General features: G+C 34.9%; 1 protein-coding gene across 1 annotated transcript; it reads left to right on the plus strand.

Moving 5' to 3' along the window:
• Nucleotides 1–5,856: 5,856 nt before the first annotated feature.
• LOC113076445 (sodium/potassium-transporting ATPase subunit beta-1-interacting protein 3) lies at nucleotides 5,857–17,545 on the plus strand. The gene is made up of 5 exons (XM_026249103.1): nucleotides 5,857–6,882; nucleotides 15,641–15,779; nucleotides 16,667–16,747; nucleotides 16,969–17,166; nucleotides 17,477–17,545. The coding sequence occupies exons 1-5, from the start codon at nucleotides 6,830–6,832 to the stop codon at nucleotides 17,543–17,545; spliced, it is 540 nt and encodes a 179-aa protein (XP_026104888.1). The 5' UTR covers nucleotides 5,857–6,829.
• The last annotated feature ends 132 nt before the right edge of the window (nucleotides 17,546–17,677 follow it).

The raw sequence follows: 17,677 nt of genomic DNA on the forward strand, positions 1-17,677 counted from the left end.
CTGGCGGCCACAAGTTTGAAATAATTGAGAGGGGGTTCAGCGAAAAATCGGCAGCTGTCAGCAGGAAGTGGCTGTCACTGGCAGCAGGAAGTGGCTGCCAATAAAACCGGATGGCAGCTGTCGCTAATACCCGGAAATTGGAGGAGGCTGCCGGCGGCAACAAGACAAATAAATAATTATATACGCTTATGATTATGTTTAATACTTTTTAAAATAAGTATAAAAGGTCAGTATTGTATATTATTTGATTTAAAATATTGATCAAATATAAACAAAGAAATAAGATCATTTTGCTAAACGTTAATTTCCAGCTGAATGTTTATGCATGCATGTATCATTGTTTGTGTGAAATAAAACAATTTGTATTTATATTTATTTATATACGAGAGTGGCACTTACTGGGTGTATGTTGTATATTTATTATAGGCTATATACACAAATGACTGAAAAGAGAGAAGTCTCAGAGACCTTTATTTAAAATCATAATTTGCGGTTATATTTGTAGTATTTCAAGAAACAACTATATATATATATATATATATCTAGTATAAAGTAGCTTTTAAATTTGTAACTGGGTTAGTAAGTTGTCAAAGTCAGTGCTTTACAATGTAAACAGTATAAAATATATCCAGTAAGCAAGCAGACTAAAATATCAATCAGAATCACTAACAACAATCCGGAGGGATTTTCAAGACTCTTAGATCAGAACTGAGGAGTTCTGATGGAGTTACTTCTCCAGCATCTTGCACCAATCACTGTACAACCCAGGGTGGATGTGCATCTCTCCTCATTTTCCTCTTGCAACATGGTCAAGTCAAGCATTGTTTATTTATATAGTGCTTTTAATAATACAGATCAAATCAAAGCAACTTTACAGTATTAAATAGGAAAATAGTGTGTCAGTCAATAATGCAGAAGGACATTAGTAAACTCAGTTTGTAGTCAGTTTAAAAGGAAGTTTATCATTGAATTCAGTGAAGTCATCCTTCAGCTCGGTTCAGTTTAAATAGTATCTGTGGAATCATTTGCAATCATGTCAATGAGATCGCTGTAAATGAAGTGACCACAACAAAGCAAGCCAGAGGCGACAAGGAACCAAAACTCCACCGGTGACAAAATGGAGTAAAAACAAGGTCTTTACAGGGGATCTGTATCTGGGGCTCTAGTTGTCCTGGTCTCCGCTGTCTTTCAGGGCTGTAGAGGTCCTTTCTAGGTGCGATCCACCATCTGGTCTGGATACGTACTCGATCCGCGTGACTTCCGAATAAAAAAAGAAACAGATTAATATAATTGAAGATGTTAATATCTATACGATGTTTGATAGGGAGCCAGTGCAGTGTTTACAGAACTGGGCTAATCCGGTCATACTTCCTGATTCTAGGAAGAACTCTAGCTGCTGCATTTTATTATTCATAAGAAAATGGTGACATTAATACCTAAATTGCTTTATTAACAGTAGACATGCATGCACAGCCATATTAATGATTATTCCCATTGCATCTTGTCATCATGTACAGAGCAGTGATTACATTTTCATGCATAATTTGCACACCTGGTAAGCAGTTGATGTAAACCTCGTCGCAGTGTCTGCAGGGTGTACATTTTGTTGAATTCCTGACATGGCTTAGACTTGTTCTCCATTTTGTTCCACCTGTATATTGAGATGAGGAGTATGAAAACAGCATTATTACAAAGATAAACATTCAGACATGGCAACTGAGAAATGTAATGTTATGGCACCTTTTTAAACCTCTAATCAAATATGTAAAAGAAAATACTCAGTCAAGCCAGCTGGATTGTGCCCTCTTTCGAAAGGAGTCTGTATACAGTACAGCAGACTTCTGAATTTGGAAAAACCAAAAGACAGACTTAATATTGTAGCATCACCCTCCTCCAGGATCACGTAAAGAAGAATTTCCAACAGGACAGCATCTGGCAACTATTGGGTATTACAAAAAAAAAAGGTGTCAATGCCATGGTTTTGTCTCAAGATACACATCAGTAATGTTTTTTTTTTTTCTTTTCTAAATGCATGTTTACAAAAGCTACTTCAATGTAAAAATTATAGTGTAAAAAAAAAAAAAAAAAAAAAAAAATTGTTGTGCATTCACATGCTTACAACTTCAACTGGTACACAGAACAGTTCTGCACATGCATAGTATTAGAGAAAACACACCTCAATAGTGTAAAAAAAAAGGGATTCTTCTTTTAAGAACTCTTAAGTTAATGTATATCACACAATCTCCTGAAAGACTTAACATGCAAAAATATATGGTTAGTGTTGCACATTTATCTTCTATCATTCCAGTCAAACAACATTCTTTTATATTATTCAATAGACTGTTAACACGCTAACAAACGTTCAAATTTAATGGTACGTCAAACGGTAGGCCCCAAACAAGGTACACAAACAACGTTGCTACCACTAATTAGATTTTATTGAACAATTAAACCAAAGTAGGCACCAAGTCTACCAAGTCGTTCACCAAGATAACAATTAAAATCAAACTTACAACGCAAAAAAAACATTAATTACTCCGATGACCAATTTCTGAACTTACCGTTTGATCAATCGCAACCATTACTGAAGCGTTTGGGTGCAGTTATATCTGATTGGTTGCGCCCACGTTGGTCGATACTGATTGGCTCCCACCGATCGGCAGGTCCCGCCTACCATCCGGCTGCCAGTTACTGCCTTCCGGCTGTCAGTTACTGCCTTCCGGCTGTCAATGGCAGCCACTTCCTGCTGCCAGCTGCCGATTTTTTATCTGAACCCCTAAATAATTTTAAGATTTTTAATGCTTTTGAAAGTTAATTCAATGATGTGAAGTCTCACTTGCTCACCAAGGCTACATTTATCTAATTAAAAATACTATAAAAACAGTAATATCAAAAACACATATTTCACAATATTACTGTTTATACTGTATTTTTGATCAAATAATAAGCATAATAAACTTCTCTAATAACATTTTAAAAAATCTGGATTATTGACACTTTGAATTTGAATTATAAAAATAATGCCCATGGTGTTTATGGATGACATTATAAAATGAACTATACAAAAAAGAAAAATTAGTTTCTAGACAACATTTATATTTAAATATAAAAATGTAATTTATTGGTATTTATAAACATGTTTTATAAATTACAGGTTTTTTTTTTGTCTAACTACAATAATTTGGGTAACGGTTTACTGGTTGAGCTTTAACAATGTTTGACCAATATAATCAACAATTACACTCTTAAAATTAAAGGTTCCAAAAGAGGGTTTTTGCAGCCAGAACACATTTTTGTGTTCCCCAAAAAGCTTTTCAGTGAAAAGAACCATTTAAGAACCATTAAAATAATTTCAAGAACCATTTACAGAAGTGTGAAGAACATTTTAATAATCTAGAGAACCCTTCATCATGAAAAAAAACATACAATCTAAAAATGTACATGCATGTTAAAGATTCTTAATGGAACTATACCAATATAAATAATATCTATATTAAGTAGTTTGTGTCTTCCCATCGTGCTGTAAAAATTGTTAATTTAATCGTTTAATTTGCACAACAGGAACAGTTCATTTCCTGTCAGAAAGTATGTTTTGCATGATTTTGAGCATTTAATCAACTTAAAACATCTTCATGTTATAAACTAGATAACAAGAATCTATACACAAACACACAGAGACATATAGGCTCAAAAGGAGATTCACAAACATGTTCTGGATGCAAACCCACGAATCAAACCTTCAGCTCTCTCTAAAGATAGTAAATTTGTTTATCAGCACAGACTGAGCCTCACAGACCTAAACCCCTGCACCCTGCTGTTACTCACCCATCTGTGGGACTATGGACCGTGCCAGCGAGTGTACACTCACTGCAGCAAGCAGCTGTGTTCAGGTGGGTGATATGTGCTGAACATGGAGCTAGTCAAGTAGGGGGGCATCCAAATTATGAAAAATGCAACCTCAGGGCTGACATCTTAATCACTCTAAATGTAGAAAATACACACACTCAATTGCTTACACACATTTACACACAAATCCTATGGAAACCCAGTAATAACATGTACAGTTTTCAGTGTTTGTTCAGGTAAGTAAAGGGATTACAAATAAATTATTTCATCACTGTTGTTCCAAACCCTTGTGACTTTATTATTTTGTTCTGTGGAATACATAAGACGATGTCCAGAAGCAGAATGTCCAAGTTACTTTCTTCCATACAATGAAAATTATTGGGAAACTCAAAAAAGGCACCAATAACAAGATTTGTTCATTATAGGTCTATAAACAACAATTATGTGAGCAACAGACTGAAATTGTTCATACAAAAAAAAAATCTTAATTTGCTTTACAGCCGTGATTACCATTCCTTTACGGTGAATGAAATGAGCAACTCGGACGTTATGCTATTAATGGGCAATCATGGCCCAATGGTTGTAACCCTTGTAACCCAAAGGTTGCAGGTTCGAGTCTTTGTACTGGCAGGGATTGTAGGGGGAGTGAATGACTCTTCTACATACCACAACTGAGGTGAGACTCTTAAACAAGGCAAAGAACCCTCAACTGCTCCCCATGTAACACAGCAAAAATGGCGGCCCACTGCTTCAGGCGTGTGTTCATGGTGCATGTGTTCACTACTCACTGCTGTGTGTTGATGAGTGAAATGCAGAGCACAAATTCAGAGTATGGGACACCATACTTAGCTACACGTCACAAGAAGAAAAAAAAACTAACCATGACCTTCCTGAGTTTTACCCCATTGTAATTAATTACTATGCGGTAAGCTTGGGTTTCTACAAAATCATTAACCTTAAACTTGCCTAAAAAAAAAATAACCAGCAAAGTGTAGGCTATATGTAAAAGCTGAATCTTCAATATTAGTTGCCCCCTGCTTTAAAACTGGTTTAAACAGAGGTGTTAATTATAGGACCTGCATGTAATAACCTAGAACCCTGTGTAAGACTTGATGGCTTCTCCGTCAGATCTTCGTCATCAGTTAGGAACCTAGGTGTGTTGATAGCAAACTTTCCTTAGAAAGACACATTTCTAGCATTTGTAAAACTGCATTTTTCCATATCAGAAATATATCTAAATTATGACCTATGCTCTCAATGTCAAATGCAGAAACATTAATTCATGCGTTCATGGCCTCAAGGTTAGATAATTGTAATGCTTTATTGGGTGGTTTTTCTGCACGCTTAAAAAACTCCAGTTAGTCCAAAATGCTACAGAGTTCTTACTAGAACCAGGAAGTATGACTATATTAGCCCTGTTTTGTCAACACTGCACTGGCTCCCTATTAAATATCATATAGATTTTAAATTTAGCTTATTACTTATAAAGCCCTGAATGGTTTAGCGCATCAGGATTTGAACGAGCTCTTATTGCACTATAGTACTCCATATCCACTGGGTTCTCAAACTCAATTTTGATAATTTTTGCAATTTGATAATTCCTTGAATATCAAAACAACAGCAAGTGGCAGATCCTTTTCCTACTTAGCTCCCAAACTCTGGAATAACCTAACATTGTTCGGGAGGCAGACACACTCTGTCAGTTTAAATCTAGATTAAAGACCAATCTCTTCACCCTGGTTTACCCATAATAACACACTAATATGCTTCTAATATTCAAATCCGTTAAAGGATTTTTACGCTGCATTAATTAGGAAAACCGGAACCGGGAACACTTCCCATAACACTCGATGTACTTGCTACATCATTAGAAGAATGGCATTATACACCAATATTAGTCTGTTTCTCTCTTATTCCAAGGTCACCATAGCCACCAGATCCAGTCTGTATCCAGATCAGAGGGTTACTGCAGTCACCCGGATCCAGTACATATTCAGACCAGATGGTGGATCAGCACTTGAGGATCTCTACAGCCCTGAATGTCTGTGGAGACCAGGACAACTAGATGAGCCCCAGAGACAGATCCACAGTCAAGACCATGTCTCTTTCCACCAGGAAAGAACCACAGGAAACAGATGATTCTTCTGCACAATCTGACTTCACTGCAGCCTGGAATTGAACTGCTGGTTTCGTCTGGTCAGAGAAGAACTGTCCCCTGACCAAGCCTGGTTTCTCAAGGTTTTTTCTCCATTCTGTCACCGATGGAGTTTCAGTTCCTTGCCGCTCTCACCTCTAGCTTGCTTAGTTGGGGACACTTAATTTCCAGTGATTTCGTTAACTTGGTTGAACAGATACTATTTAAACTGAACTGAGCTGGATGATGACATCATTGAATTATATGAACTAACTTTTTTATTTACACACTATTTTCCTATGTAATGCTGTTCAATTGCTTTGTTACAATCTGTGTTATATGAATAAAGGTGACCTGACTTTAAACCAGCTACTGGTTTGCTGGTCTTATCAGGTTGTAGCTGGTCTTCCAGTTTTGCCAGCACGTTCTCAGCTGGTCAATTCTTGGGCCATACAGAAAAAGTTTTTTTCAACAGGACTGGTAAAAGTTTCAGCACCTATAGATGCAATAAAACATGCTACATACGGCATAACTGATCATTTTAAACAAAACAACCCAATCAAACAAAACAATCAGGATTTCTATAGTAGGTAAATCTCTGTTATAGATTTATAGATGGCTGTTATACAGGATACCACCCCGCCCCCCATCACACCCTCTTTACACCCGCCTACCGCTTCATGTTGTTTTTAACCCTCTGCGCTATGTACAGCTATGATCAGATTCAGAGCCCATTGTGAAGGAAGCATAGCCTACTTAAAAAACCCGCTAATAAACTGGCTACCTCAAAAATGAATCTGTTGTATTTACCATTTTGAATTATACGTCTGTACCGGAGAGCTGGTGAAGATGGGCTGCTGCTCGGGGAGGAGTGTGTTGATGTTCTTCTGCGCTCTTCAGCTGCACTGTAAAAAAAAAATTTGTTGTTTCAACTTAAAAAAGTAAGTGTTCGTGCTGCCTTAAAATGTTAAGTTGTCTGAACTTAAATTGTGAAGTTGTCTTTACTTACGATTAAGTTGACATGACTTAAAATAACAAGTGCAATAAACATCATTTAAGTTGCCTGAATTTAAATTGTGAAGTTGTCTTTACTTACGATTAAGTTGGCATGACTTAAAAAAACAAGTGCAATAGACATAATTTAAGTTGCCTGAACTTAAATTGTAAAGTTGCCTTAACTAAGAATAAAGCTGATAGGACTTTATAATACAAGTGCAATGAACATAAGTTTAGTGGACTTGAATTTGTGAAGTTGTCTTAACTATGAAAAGCTGAATAGACTAAAGTGCTTAACATTTAAAATGACAAGTTGTCTTAATGGAGGATAAATCACTTGGATTTTATTTTTCAATTAAAACCAGTTTATAAACTGTTACTTTAAACATACAGTGATGTACTGCATAAACAAAAAAAGCATAAAATACAACGTAATGCTCTGCATGAATGACACAGTATTAAGCATAGTGCTGTACTGCATAAAACAGATGTACTGCACAAACATACAGTAATGTACATTAACAATACTGTATAAACAAAACAAGTGTCTAAATTCAAACAAGATATTTTTATAATAAAGGGTTAGTTCACCCAAATAGCAAATTTATGTAATTAATAACTTACCCTCATGTTGTTCCAAACCAGTAAGACATCCGTTTATCTTTGTAACACGGTTTAAGATATTTTATATTTAGTCTGAGAGCTCACAGTCCCTCCATTGAAGCTGTGTGAACGGTATACTGTCCATGTCCAGAAAGGTAAGAAAAACATCAAAGTAGTCCATGTGACATCAGAGGGTCAGTTAGCATCAAAAATACATTTTGGTCCAAAAAATAGCAAAAACGACGACTTTATTCAGCATTGTCTTCTCTTCCGTGTCTGTGTGAGAGAGAGTTCAAAACAAAGCAGTTTGTCATATCCGGTTTGCGAATGAATCATTCGATGTAACCGGATCTTTTTGAACCAATTCATTGATTCTGAACTGATTCTGTGCTAATTTTATGAGCGCGGGTAAACCGAAGGCTTGAATCAAGTGCAATCATCGCCAATGACGGCATTACGTCGAGCGCAAAAGAACCGGTGAACAATTTTCTTCAACCGGTTTATTGAATTGAACTGTATGAAAGAACTACTGGTGATCCGAAAACTGATGCAACCGGTTCTTCACTCGTGAACGAGTCAGTCTTTTGTTCGTTATCTGGCTCGGCTCGGTGTTCATCTTCAGTTCTCTCTTCACAGCAGTTCAGTCAGTGTACTGTTTGAGTAAATTAATTAACACGTTAAAAAAGTTGATAGCTTAAGTCATTTGTGGATTAATGTGTATAGGAGACGCAAACTGTTTAAAACGATTTGGTTTGATTTGGTGAATTGGTTCAAAAAGATCCGGTTACATCGAATGATTTGTTCGCGAACCGGATATCCACACTGCTTTGCTTTGAACTCTCTCACAACAGAAACGGATGATGTTTTTCTTACCTTTCTGGACATGGACAGTATACCGTACACACAGCTTCAATGGAGGGACTGAGAGCTCTCGGACTAAATCTAAAATATCTTAAACTGTGTCCCGAAGATAAACTGAGGTCTCACGGGTTTGGAACGACATGAGGGTAAGTTATTAATTACATAAATTTTTTATTTGGGTGAACTAACCCTTTAAGTTACACAAATTGTCACTGCATAAAGAACCACATTAAGAAAAAAAATCATTTAACATTCTTTGTTTTAAAACAACCAGAAATTCACCAATAAATCATGACCAAAAACAAAAAGGCACAGAACATATACCTTTCAGTTAAAATGCTAAACAGTTTTGCGAAAGAGTCTATTTTTCAGTCCATGCACCGTCACGGAACAGTGATCACCTCCAAGGTCAATTAAAATCTTCTGAATTACCTCAAATGTGTAGCGTAGTTTTTTGGGATATTCAATGTTAAGCGCAAAAATCAGTACAACTAGTTGAGCCACAGCATGAGGGAGTTCTTTGGCATCACTCAGGACAACTTGTTCCTCCACTACCACGTAGTAGTCAAAGGCATCATCTCCATCAGGCATTATGAGAATGCCCACATCCATTCCCACCATCACACCATCTTCAATGTCAGTTTCCTACAGCAAGTATATTAAAACATTTACTGAGAATGTCAGTTATTTTATTGAAAGTATATAACACAATTTTTAGCCAAAACTTATGTAATGAAAATATCTTAATTCTGAGACTCGGTCTTGTTTGTATTTTACCGTTATCTACATCAAATCATCCTACATAAATGTACAAAGATTCTATGAAAATATAACCCTGATATCTTTAATACTGACGAAAGCCTGAAATCACAGTGAAATTAATGGCTGAAATTCAACTTTGCCATTTATCTCATAATTACATTACAAAACTATAATACATTTCATAGACAGGGTCCTGATTAAACATACACAGAACATTATTTTAAGCAAAGGTATAATATTAACATGCAAGTCTACCTCAGCTGACTTGAAGAAATCTGATGGATCCTCGCCGAGGTAATGTGGAAGGCCTTGAAGAACAACGGCCCTTTTCATTGACATGGAATTCTTAAATAAAAGAAAAAAATGATTAGATTGATTTAGGGCAAGGCTGACAATGTAACTGCTTTATAACCATTATAGTGGAAAGCAGGGGTGCTGCAGCACCTGCTGGCATGTAGCCTATGAAAAAAAAAATGCGGGGTGCTGGTGGTGCAATGTTAAATAAACATTTTGTAACAAATTTCTTCAGTTGTTACCAATTGCATGTCAATTGCTGTTTAATTAAACTGTTGAATTAACGGTTTAATAAAAATAAAATTAAAAAAAGTTGACATGTTCAATTATTTCCCCCATGTTATATGTAAACTTCGATTCAACTCAAAGTTTACATGATGCAGCACGTCACTGATGTGAAAAAAAAATTGCAGCAATGCACAACACTAAAGATCACATTTTTAAAAATCTGTTCAAGTAAACTGTACATACATAGGCAGAAGAAGAGTAGGAGCCTGTGCACAGCCTTAAAAGCTGATATTTGGACACATTTTGGGTCTTATGATGATGGAGAGAAAAGGGAAAGGAACAGTGGACAGAAAATGACGTTAGTTGATGCGTGACTCTATAGATCCAAACTTAAATAACCCAAACACATTTTAATTTGAAGCACACAACTAAAATACTCACATCACGGTCAATCTTGCATAGAAGACTTCTGAAAATGCTGCTCAACTTGGCTCTAAACATCTGAAGGAACCTGGGTACATACTGATCCAACCCTGAGAGAAAAGACTTCATGAGGTCCTTAGATGTTAAGCGAGTGAACTCTGCTTCAATCTGTTAAAAGACATGACATTTACTTTTTTTGCATTTCATAAATTAAAATAGGTATGTGCTACATAAATTAATAGCAATGGCATTGAATAACTGCATTTATATAACTAACAATAATATAATGCCCTTAAAGTGGAGGCAGTGACCAATTTGTAAATGTGACAAATGTATAAACAATAATTCTAAAGTATTTTAGCTTCAGAAAGACTATTGTGACTAAAGAACTTAGACATAGGAGTCTAAAGGTACACATTAATTTCGAATGGTTTCGGAATGGGCCTTACAGTTCATTGTACATGTGTGCCAAATGCAAACTTTAGTTAGCAGTAAGCTTGTGTTGCATGCAGAACATACTTAAATTTAGTGTTTTCACATGGACATTAAGTAACGGACTGTATGTTTGTTTAGCAAAGATTCTAAAGTAATGGCTCACAAGAAAAAACGTGGAAATGTAGCAGAGTTCTAGGCAAACATGCACTAGATTGAAGTGTTTAACTGTTACACTTGCGTCTCACATCTTTTGCACAGTCTAGCAAGTTGGCATGACAATTTCTGTAAATCCCTCATGTCCCAAAAGCACGTCTTGAAACCATAGTATTTTGCACTATGCTTAGTGCTTTTCTGAACAGTTCCTGAGCGTTGCGCCTCGCCCCACCCATGGGATTCTCTAACGTGCTCGCCTGAAGACCAATCATTAAGGGAACACTTCAAGCATTGTGCATAAATTTATATTTACCAAGTCGCTACTCGTCGCTGCCCGACGCCGGCTAAAATTGAAAATGAATGACTTCCGGCCACTTTGACGCTCTCGACGGTGGCGGTGTGAACACAGTTATTGATGAAGTCATATCGCCTTTTTATATAAATGCTGTTTATCGCCTAGGCCTTCGTTAACATTTTATTACTCACCTTAAACTGCACTTAACAGATAAACAATCCCCAGAGCCAAGACAAGCACACACGAATTACCAAAACATATAGTGAGGCTGCCGCGTTAAATTGAGGAAATATCAGACGTTGCAGGTGCATTTTTAGTTCATCGTCTGTATAAAAAAATTATAATAATAAAAAAAAAATATATTTTTTCTATTCTATCTTTTAATATTGTTCCTATTATTTGTCTCTAATGAATTTAACTTATTTAAACGAAAAAAAAAAATCTTCCCCCCAAATTACCGATTGGTATATGTCAGGCGTTAAATGGCTTACAGATAATTTTCATTAAAATGTGTAACATTAGGACTACGTTAGTTGGCCTACTCACCCAAAACTGGTCAGGATGAAGCTCGAAGATTCAGTTAATACATTTAAAAGCAGGTTTCTGCAAACTCTAAAAGACTAACTTAACAGATAAACGCCGTTGACAATCGAGGGAAAAACTCAAGACTGGAGCAAGCACATGGAAGGGTAAACGTGAGAAAATGGCGATGGCTGAAAACAGACGTTCGTCTGACGTCATATATATATTTTTTTAATTAATTAATTGAATTTCTAACGACAAGAAGAAATGTTTGAAAGGGAATTATTTTGCCACTGTTTAAGAATGCGAACCGCCAAATAAGCACAAAGAAGAAGAAGAAGATTTTGCCACGGAGTATTACATTTTCAATATGAAAAGCGTTAACGTCCCATGACTGGCTTACAAAGTTCAAATAATTTTTGAGCGCGAAACTGTTTAAGGCGTTGTTTATACTACAGATAGTTGATTACAGTTAATATATTAAAACAACATCTTAGAAGTGAGTACAGAAGCACTCAAAATAATTAAAAATCGTATAAATCTATTTCATGTAACGTAATCCAATATAAAACGTACCGTTCTGGTATTCACAATTATAAAAGATGATAACGTTACATATTAAACAGATTTTGGAGTAACTTAACATACTCACCTTACACTGACCAATATGAAGGTCCACGGCTCAGTTAACACGATGAAAATCTGGTTTGTACTGTCTGCCAAAACAAATTCGACGGATAAACGACTCGGGTAACGTTAACGTTGTTTGAGGAGAAACTCCAGCAAGAACATCACAACATAAAATGAGAAAATGGCGGTGCTGCAGAAAGACTCTTCTGGCTCATTCAGGAAAAATAATTTAAATTCTTTTTTTTTTCTTCTAATCAATGATACAATAAATTTGATCTAATTTCCACATACAGTATTACATTTTAAATATGAAAGTTGCATTATTTGTCTTATAATGGTCACATGAATTCATGCAAAACTGAAATAAGGCTGTGGTTGTTGTTGGATTATTATCTTTAAATTTATTAAAATCATATATTATAAGCGCGTACATAAACGTTCAGAATATTTATGTCGATCAATATTCAAATCTATTATGATAAACATTTTACATAAATTCACAGATATTTGGCATTAATTACCCTCAAATTAATCAAGATGATGGTCTGTAGTTCAATTAAAACCAAAAAAAATTGCCTGTTTGCAAAACCGATTTTAACTTTAAAATAGGAAGGTTTTAGATCCTGCAGACTAGAACAAGCATTGTTAAAGTGAGAAAATGGCGTTGCTGCAGAAGGACTTTCATCCTCTGAGGTCATCCGAAAATTATATATATAGAAAGTCATACATTTTAATCTTAAAATAGCTTAAAGATTACATTGATATTTACATTTTGCGGTTTATGGACATTATATTATCAATGGCATGCATAGAAATATATAAAGTAAATGCATAAAAAATAATAACAATAAATAAAATAAAAAGTTGACAAATACAATTTTAAAATGTATCGATATTATCAAATATTAGTTAATATTAGTTTGCATTTGCACGTATTTGTATTTAAAGCTTAAATATTTGAAGCAGCTATGTTAACTGATATATCTAAGTTCAGTTGACTCATTATTTTAAGTCTGATAAGTTAAGCCAAGAAAAACTTAAATATTTGAGTCATCTCAATAAGTTCAATCCAAATAAGTTAACTTAACTCGAAATGTTAAGTTATGATAACTAATTGGCGCAATCATTTTTTACAGTGTGGTAAGTGCGTCATAGAAAAACAAGCATCTTTTGTATCGTATTTATTAATCTGTCTGATAAAAAAAAAAACTGTTTATGAAATTTTACGTTGTAATATGAACTTCGAGACGCGTTTCTGAACAGCTCAAGTTAAACCCTGCAGTCTTCTAAATAGTCCATTGTTTGAAAGAAGTGAAGTTTTGTGCCAGAATAACCGTAGTTTTTCATTTATAACATAGGCAATAATTGTGCATACAGTTTTTTAAATACCTCGTGAAAATATGGCTTCTCATAAACACTTTGGACAGTTATGGGACTATTATAAAAAAATTAGGCTAATTACTGTGAAAAACATAGGCTACTCAAAATTAGACCATTTATTTTTAATATAAGAGTAAAACGAGAACAGAAGTGCAAATAATACATTAGTGTAGGCCTATAGTATATCTTGTAATTCTACTGTTTATTGTGCACATAATGTATTTATAGGTTTGCTTATTTGAAAAATAATGTTTTTTTTCTCTCATTTTTATTTTTATATTTTTATATTCTGTTTTTACTGTAATGTGTTACTCAATCATATATGTCTCAGTTCTGAATTGTTTTGCCCATAATTTCTCTCAAATATATATTTTTAAATATCCATAGCCCATCCATGCTACAGCTACATTTGATTGCTACAGGCTACATTTATTCAGCATAGAATATAATCTATTTATTTAAACTGCAGACATAAGAGATAGACCATAAAACAATAGCAATGTTTGTGTGTGTGCAGTTTAATGTGTTTAATGCATGTTTAGCTCACTGATAGCACTTGGTGTGTGAGATCCTTTTTTCCTCTCACAAAGTGAAATATTGGATTCATCTTCATCTTGTCATCCCAGTTAAGTAGTTGCACTTGAGTTGAGAGACAGTGACCTACATCCCTCTTGTTTTTCTGCTTAACATTTATGGCTTTTAACTTTGGTCTAACCTTAGCTTTTCTGTCTTTCCTAACCTTTCCTTTCTTTCCTATCGACTGTGTGAATGTAAAAATATATTATTTATCTGGCATGACATGACATTTGGACTATAATTTCAGTAGATAAACTCAGCATTGACCTTTAAAAAAAAATACTGTCACCTACTAAATAAATGATGAAGATTCAGTGGGACAGCGCAGAACAGAAGCATGCAGATATTAGTATTTACAGTTGTGTATATTTGTTCGCAGGGTGTCTCAGAAAGGAAATATAGCTGTATGGTTTAATCAGTTTAGCTAATTCAATTCGGTATTTCACATATTTTTCTGCCAATGAATAGATGAGGAGAGGTCTGCTGCATGTCTGCCATACCATGTCTGATTTTGTGTAACATTTTGGCACCTATAAGTCCTGGCTGAACCTTCATCCTTCATCTCAACTATATCAACAGGTTCAGCCACTGTTTGGGTCTATAATTGTGGTTTTGTTTTTCCTTTAAGTATTTCAAATGAGTTGGAGACTATTCACTTCTATGGATTAGATATTTGTTGCATGATCGGAATAGCTCATCATGCTGTCCATGCTCTTTTCTGACCAATTATAAAGAAACTAATGCTTTCAGTGTTGAGAAAATATATTCTTCTGAAGCTATAGTTTTTGTATGAGAGAAATAAAACATGAAACTGTGATACGCAGTGGATCTCCTTGACAGGTATCTGTGAAACATCTCACTGTTTTATGTTTTTATGTTTGGCTCGTTAAAGTCAGCTCACTTCATGTTGGAACACAGCGGATGGGGACTGTGGTGAAGACATGCTACGAGTGGTTGATCTGAGGTGGAACCTCTGGGAACAGCTGGTACACAGCAGCATTATGGCAAACAGAGAGAGGTTGTATGGGGGATGGGTGCTTAGTGGGAGAGAGAGGGTTTATGACTGCTGCAGTGAAGCTTTATGAGAGGAGCAGCATCCCCCCCACACCCAGCACCTCCCATCTGAGTCATACATCTCCCCTCACTGAGCCTCTGACCTCCAAGGAGAGCCCTCATCTCCTATCACTCACCCTTTCTCCCTCCTGCCCTCCTTTTCTCTTTCTGCACCTCTCACTCTCTATTTCTCTGTCACAAGCTTTGTACCCCACTGGCTCTGTTACCCTGGCAACCCCTGAGTAAAAAGCCAGCATGTGGAAAGACAGTGGTGGGGGTTTTGATTGTGTGTCTCTGGGAAAGAGAGATGGGGTCTCCATCGTTATTGTGTTTGGGGCAGCATGAGGGTGTTTTTTGGTTGTGTATATGCAAAGTAGCTGGTGGTTTTATTGTTTTAACAATGTGTAGAGATCTAGATCATATTATATTCTCTGTCTTTTATTTCTTTAGATCACTGCTGTGGAGAGACAGGTGTTTGACTTTCTAGGTTACCAGTGGGCGCCCATCCTTGTCAACTTCCTGCACGTCATTGTGGTGATATTGGGCTTGTTTGGGACAGTCCAGTATAAGCCCCGCTATGTCGTTTTGGTTTGTACTGTATTTACGTCACTACATTTTTTTAATAACTGTTGAACTTTGATAGGTATGTTAAATAATATAACATTTTATAAAATTTGTTTTTTTAAATCAAAATTTTAACTAAAAATACATTACAATAAAAATACATTATTTATTCTTAATTTATAAAATACTGGTATTAAATATAAAAAGATGAAAAGAAAAGACAAAAATATATAGATGGATGAATGTATTAAAATAAAAAAGTTTTTATTAAAATAAATGTATTAAATTAAATGATACATTTTTATTGATTATTATGATTAAATGTATGGATTTCTTTATTAAAAAAATAATGTTAAAAAGTATAAATGTTTTTTTTTTTTTTTAGCAAAAATGCGCTAAACTGAAAAAAATGACAGTAGTGTTACAACATATTGTTACAAATACTGTTCTTCTGGTCTTACTGTTCATCAAAAAATTCCTGAAAAGTAAAAAAAATGTATTTCAGTTTCCACAAAAATATTGAGCGGTACAAAGTTTTCAAAGTTGATAATTTTATTATTATTATGTTTCTTAAGGAATAAATAAAAAAATTAATATATATTCAGATAGAAAACTGTTATTTTAAAGTGTAGTAATATTCACAATATTACTGTTTAATATATACCCTGGTGAGCAAATATATATATATATATATATATATATATATATATATATATATATATATATATATATATATATATATATATATATATATATATATATTTGTGTGTGTGTGTGTGTGTGTGTGTTCGTGCCTAATGCAGTAATTTGGTTGTTTACCCAGATATGGAGTTTTGTCTTACATAGTTAAGTACATAATTTTTTTAAGTCTCTGATGACCATTATAATTATGTTCTTTCCTTTTCTCTTAGTATATAGTCTGGATTGTATTTTATGTGACTTGGAATGTCTTCATCTGTTGCCTTTATCTGGATCTTGGAGGGCTTTCAAAGGTAAAGTGCCACATTGCTCTTTTCCTATGGGTCAGTCTAGTGCTAAACCAAGTTCACATACATTCATGCATTCACTGTGGGTATAGGCTTACAAACCACATATGAACAGGATTAAACACCATTTTAAACATACACTATGTTTCCTCAGTACTACGGCATTAAATTAAATAATGTTATTGAAATTAAGAATATTTAGGCATTTTTGTGCTGTGCTCTTTTAGGACAGTGATTATCTGTCACTGGGACTTTCGTCTCATCGCTCATGGTGGAAGGACAACGGTCCAGGCTGTGAGAGCAGAAACCTCCCCACCACTAGATGGCAGCATCTGGAAAGTCCTGCTCGGGTCTCTGAGCTGGGCTGTGTATTAGAGTATCAGTACATAGAAGTTATGCACAGCTTCCTGCAACTGTTCATTTCTGTAAGACCCTAAAACTTATCTGTTAACACTGAAGTGTGCAGAAATAATGATTGTTTTCAAACAGGTTTCCTGAATATGTCTTCCATATGCTGCTGTCAGGCATAGTTTTTTGTTCCCTACAAATAAGTAGGCAATTGTAATAATGTTGAAAAATAATGTTCTTAAATTTTTAATATGAACATTTTACACATCTGCTTAAAATTTTCTGTGATACATTCACATACACTAATACACAAATTCAGAATCACTCATAAAAATGTACTTGTACAGAACATGTACTGAATCTGTTGCTTTGTTTGTTTGTATGTAGGCCCTGGGATTTGTATTTGCCTGCTATGTTGTCAACATCTTCAGTGAAGAGGAAGACACATGTTTGTAAAATAATTTTTATCTTTCACCTTTAAAAGTGCACCAAGTATTTTTTGTCTGTTTTGCTGGCTCTTATTTATCTTCATAAACAACTGATATTGTTACTTCATGTCTAATTTTGTATCTGTCTTTTGTTACTTTT

This window comes from Carassius auratus, unplaced genomic scaffold (genome assembly GCF_003368295.1).
Source record: "Carassius auratus strain Wakin unplaced genomic scaffold, ASM336829v1 scaf_tig00020493, whole genome shotgun sequence".
NCBI classification, from domain to species: Eukaryota; Metazoa; Chordata; class Actinopteri; order Cypriniformes; family Cyprinidae; genus Carassius; species Carassius auratus.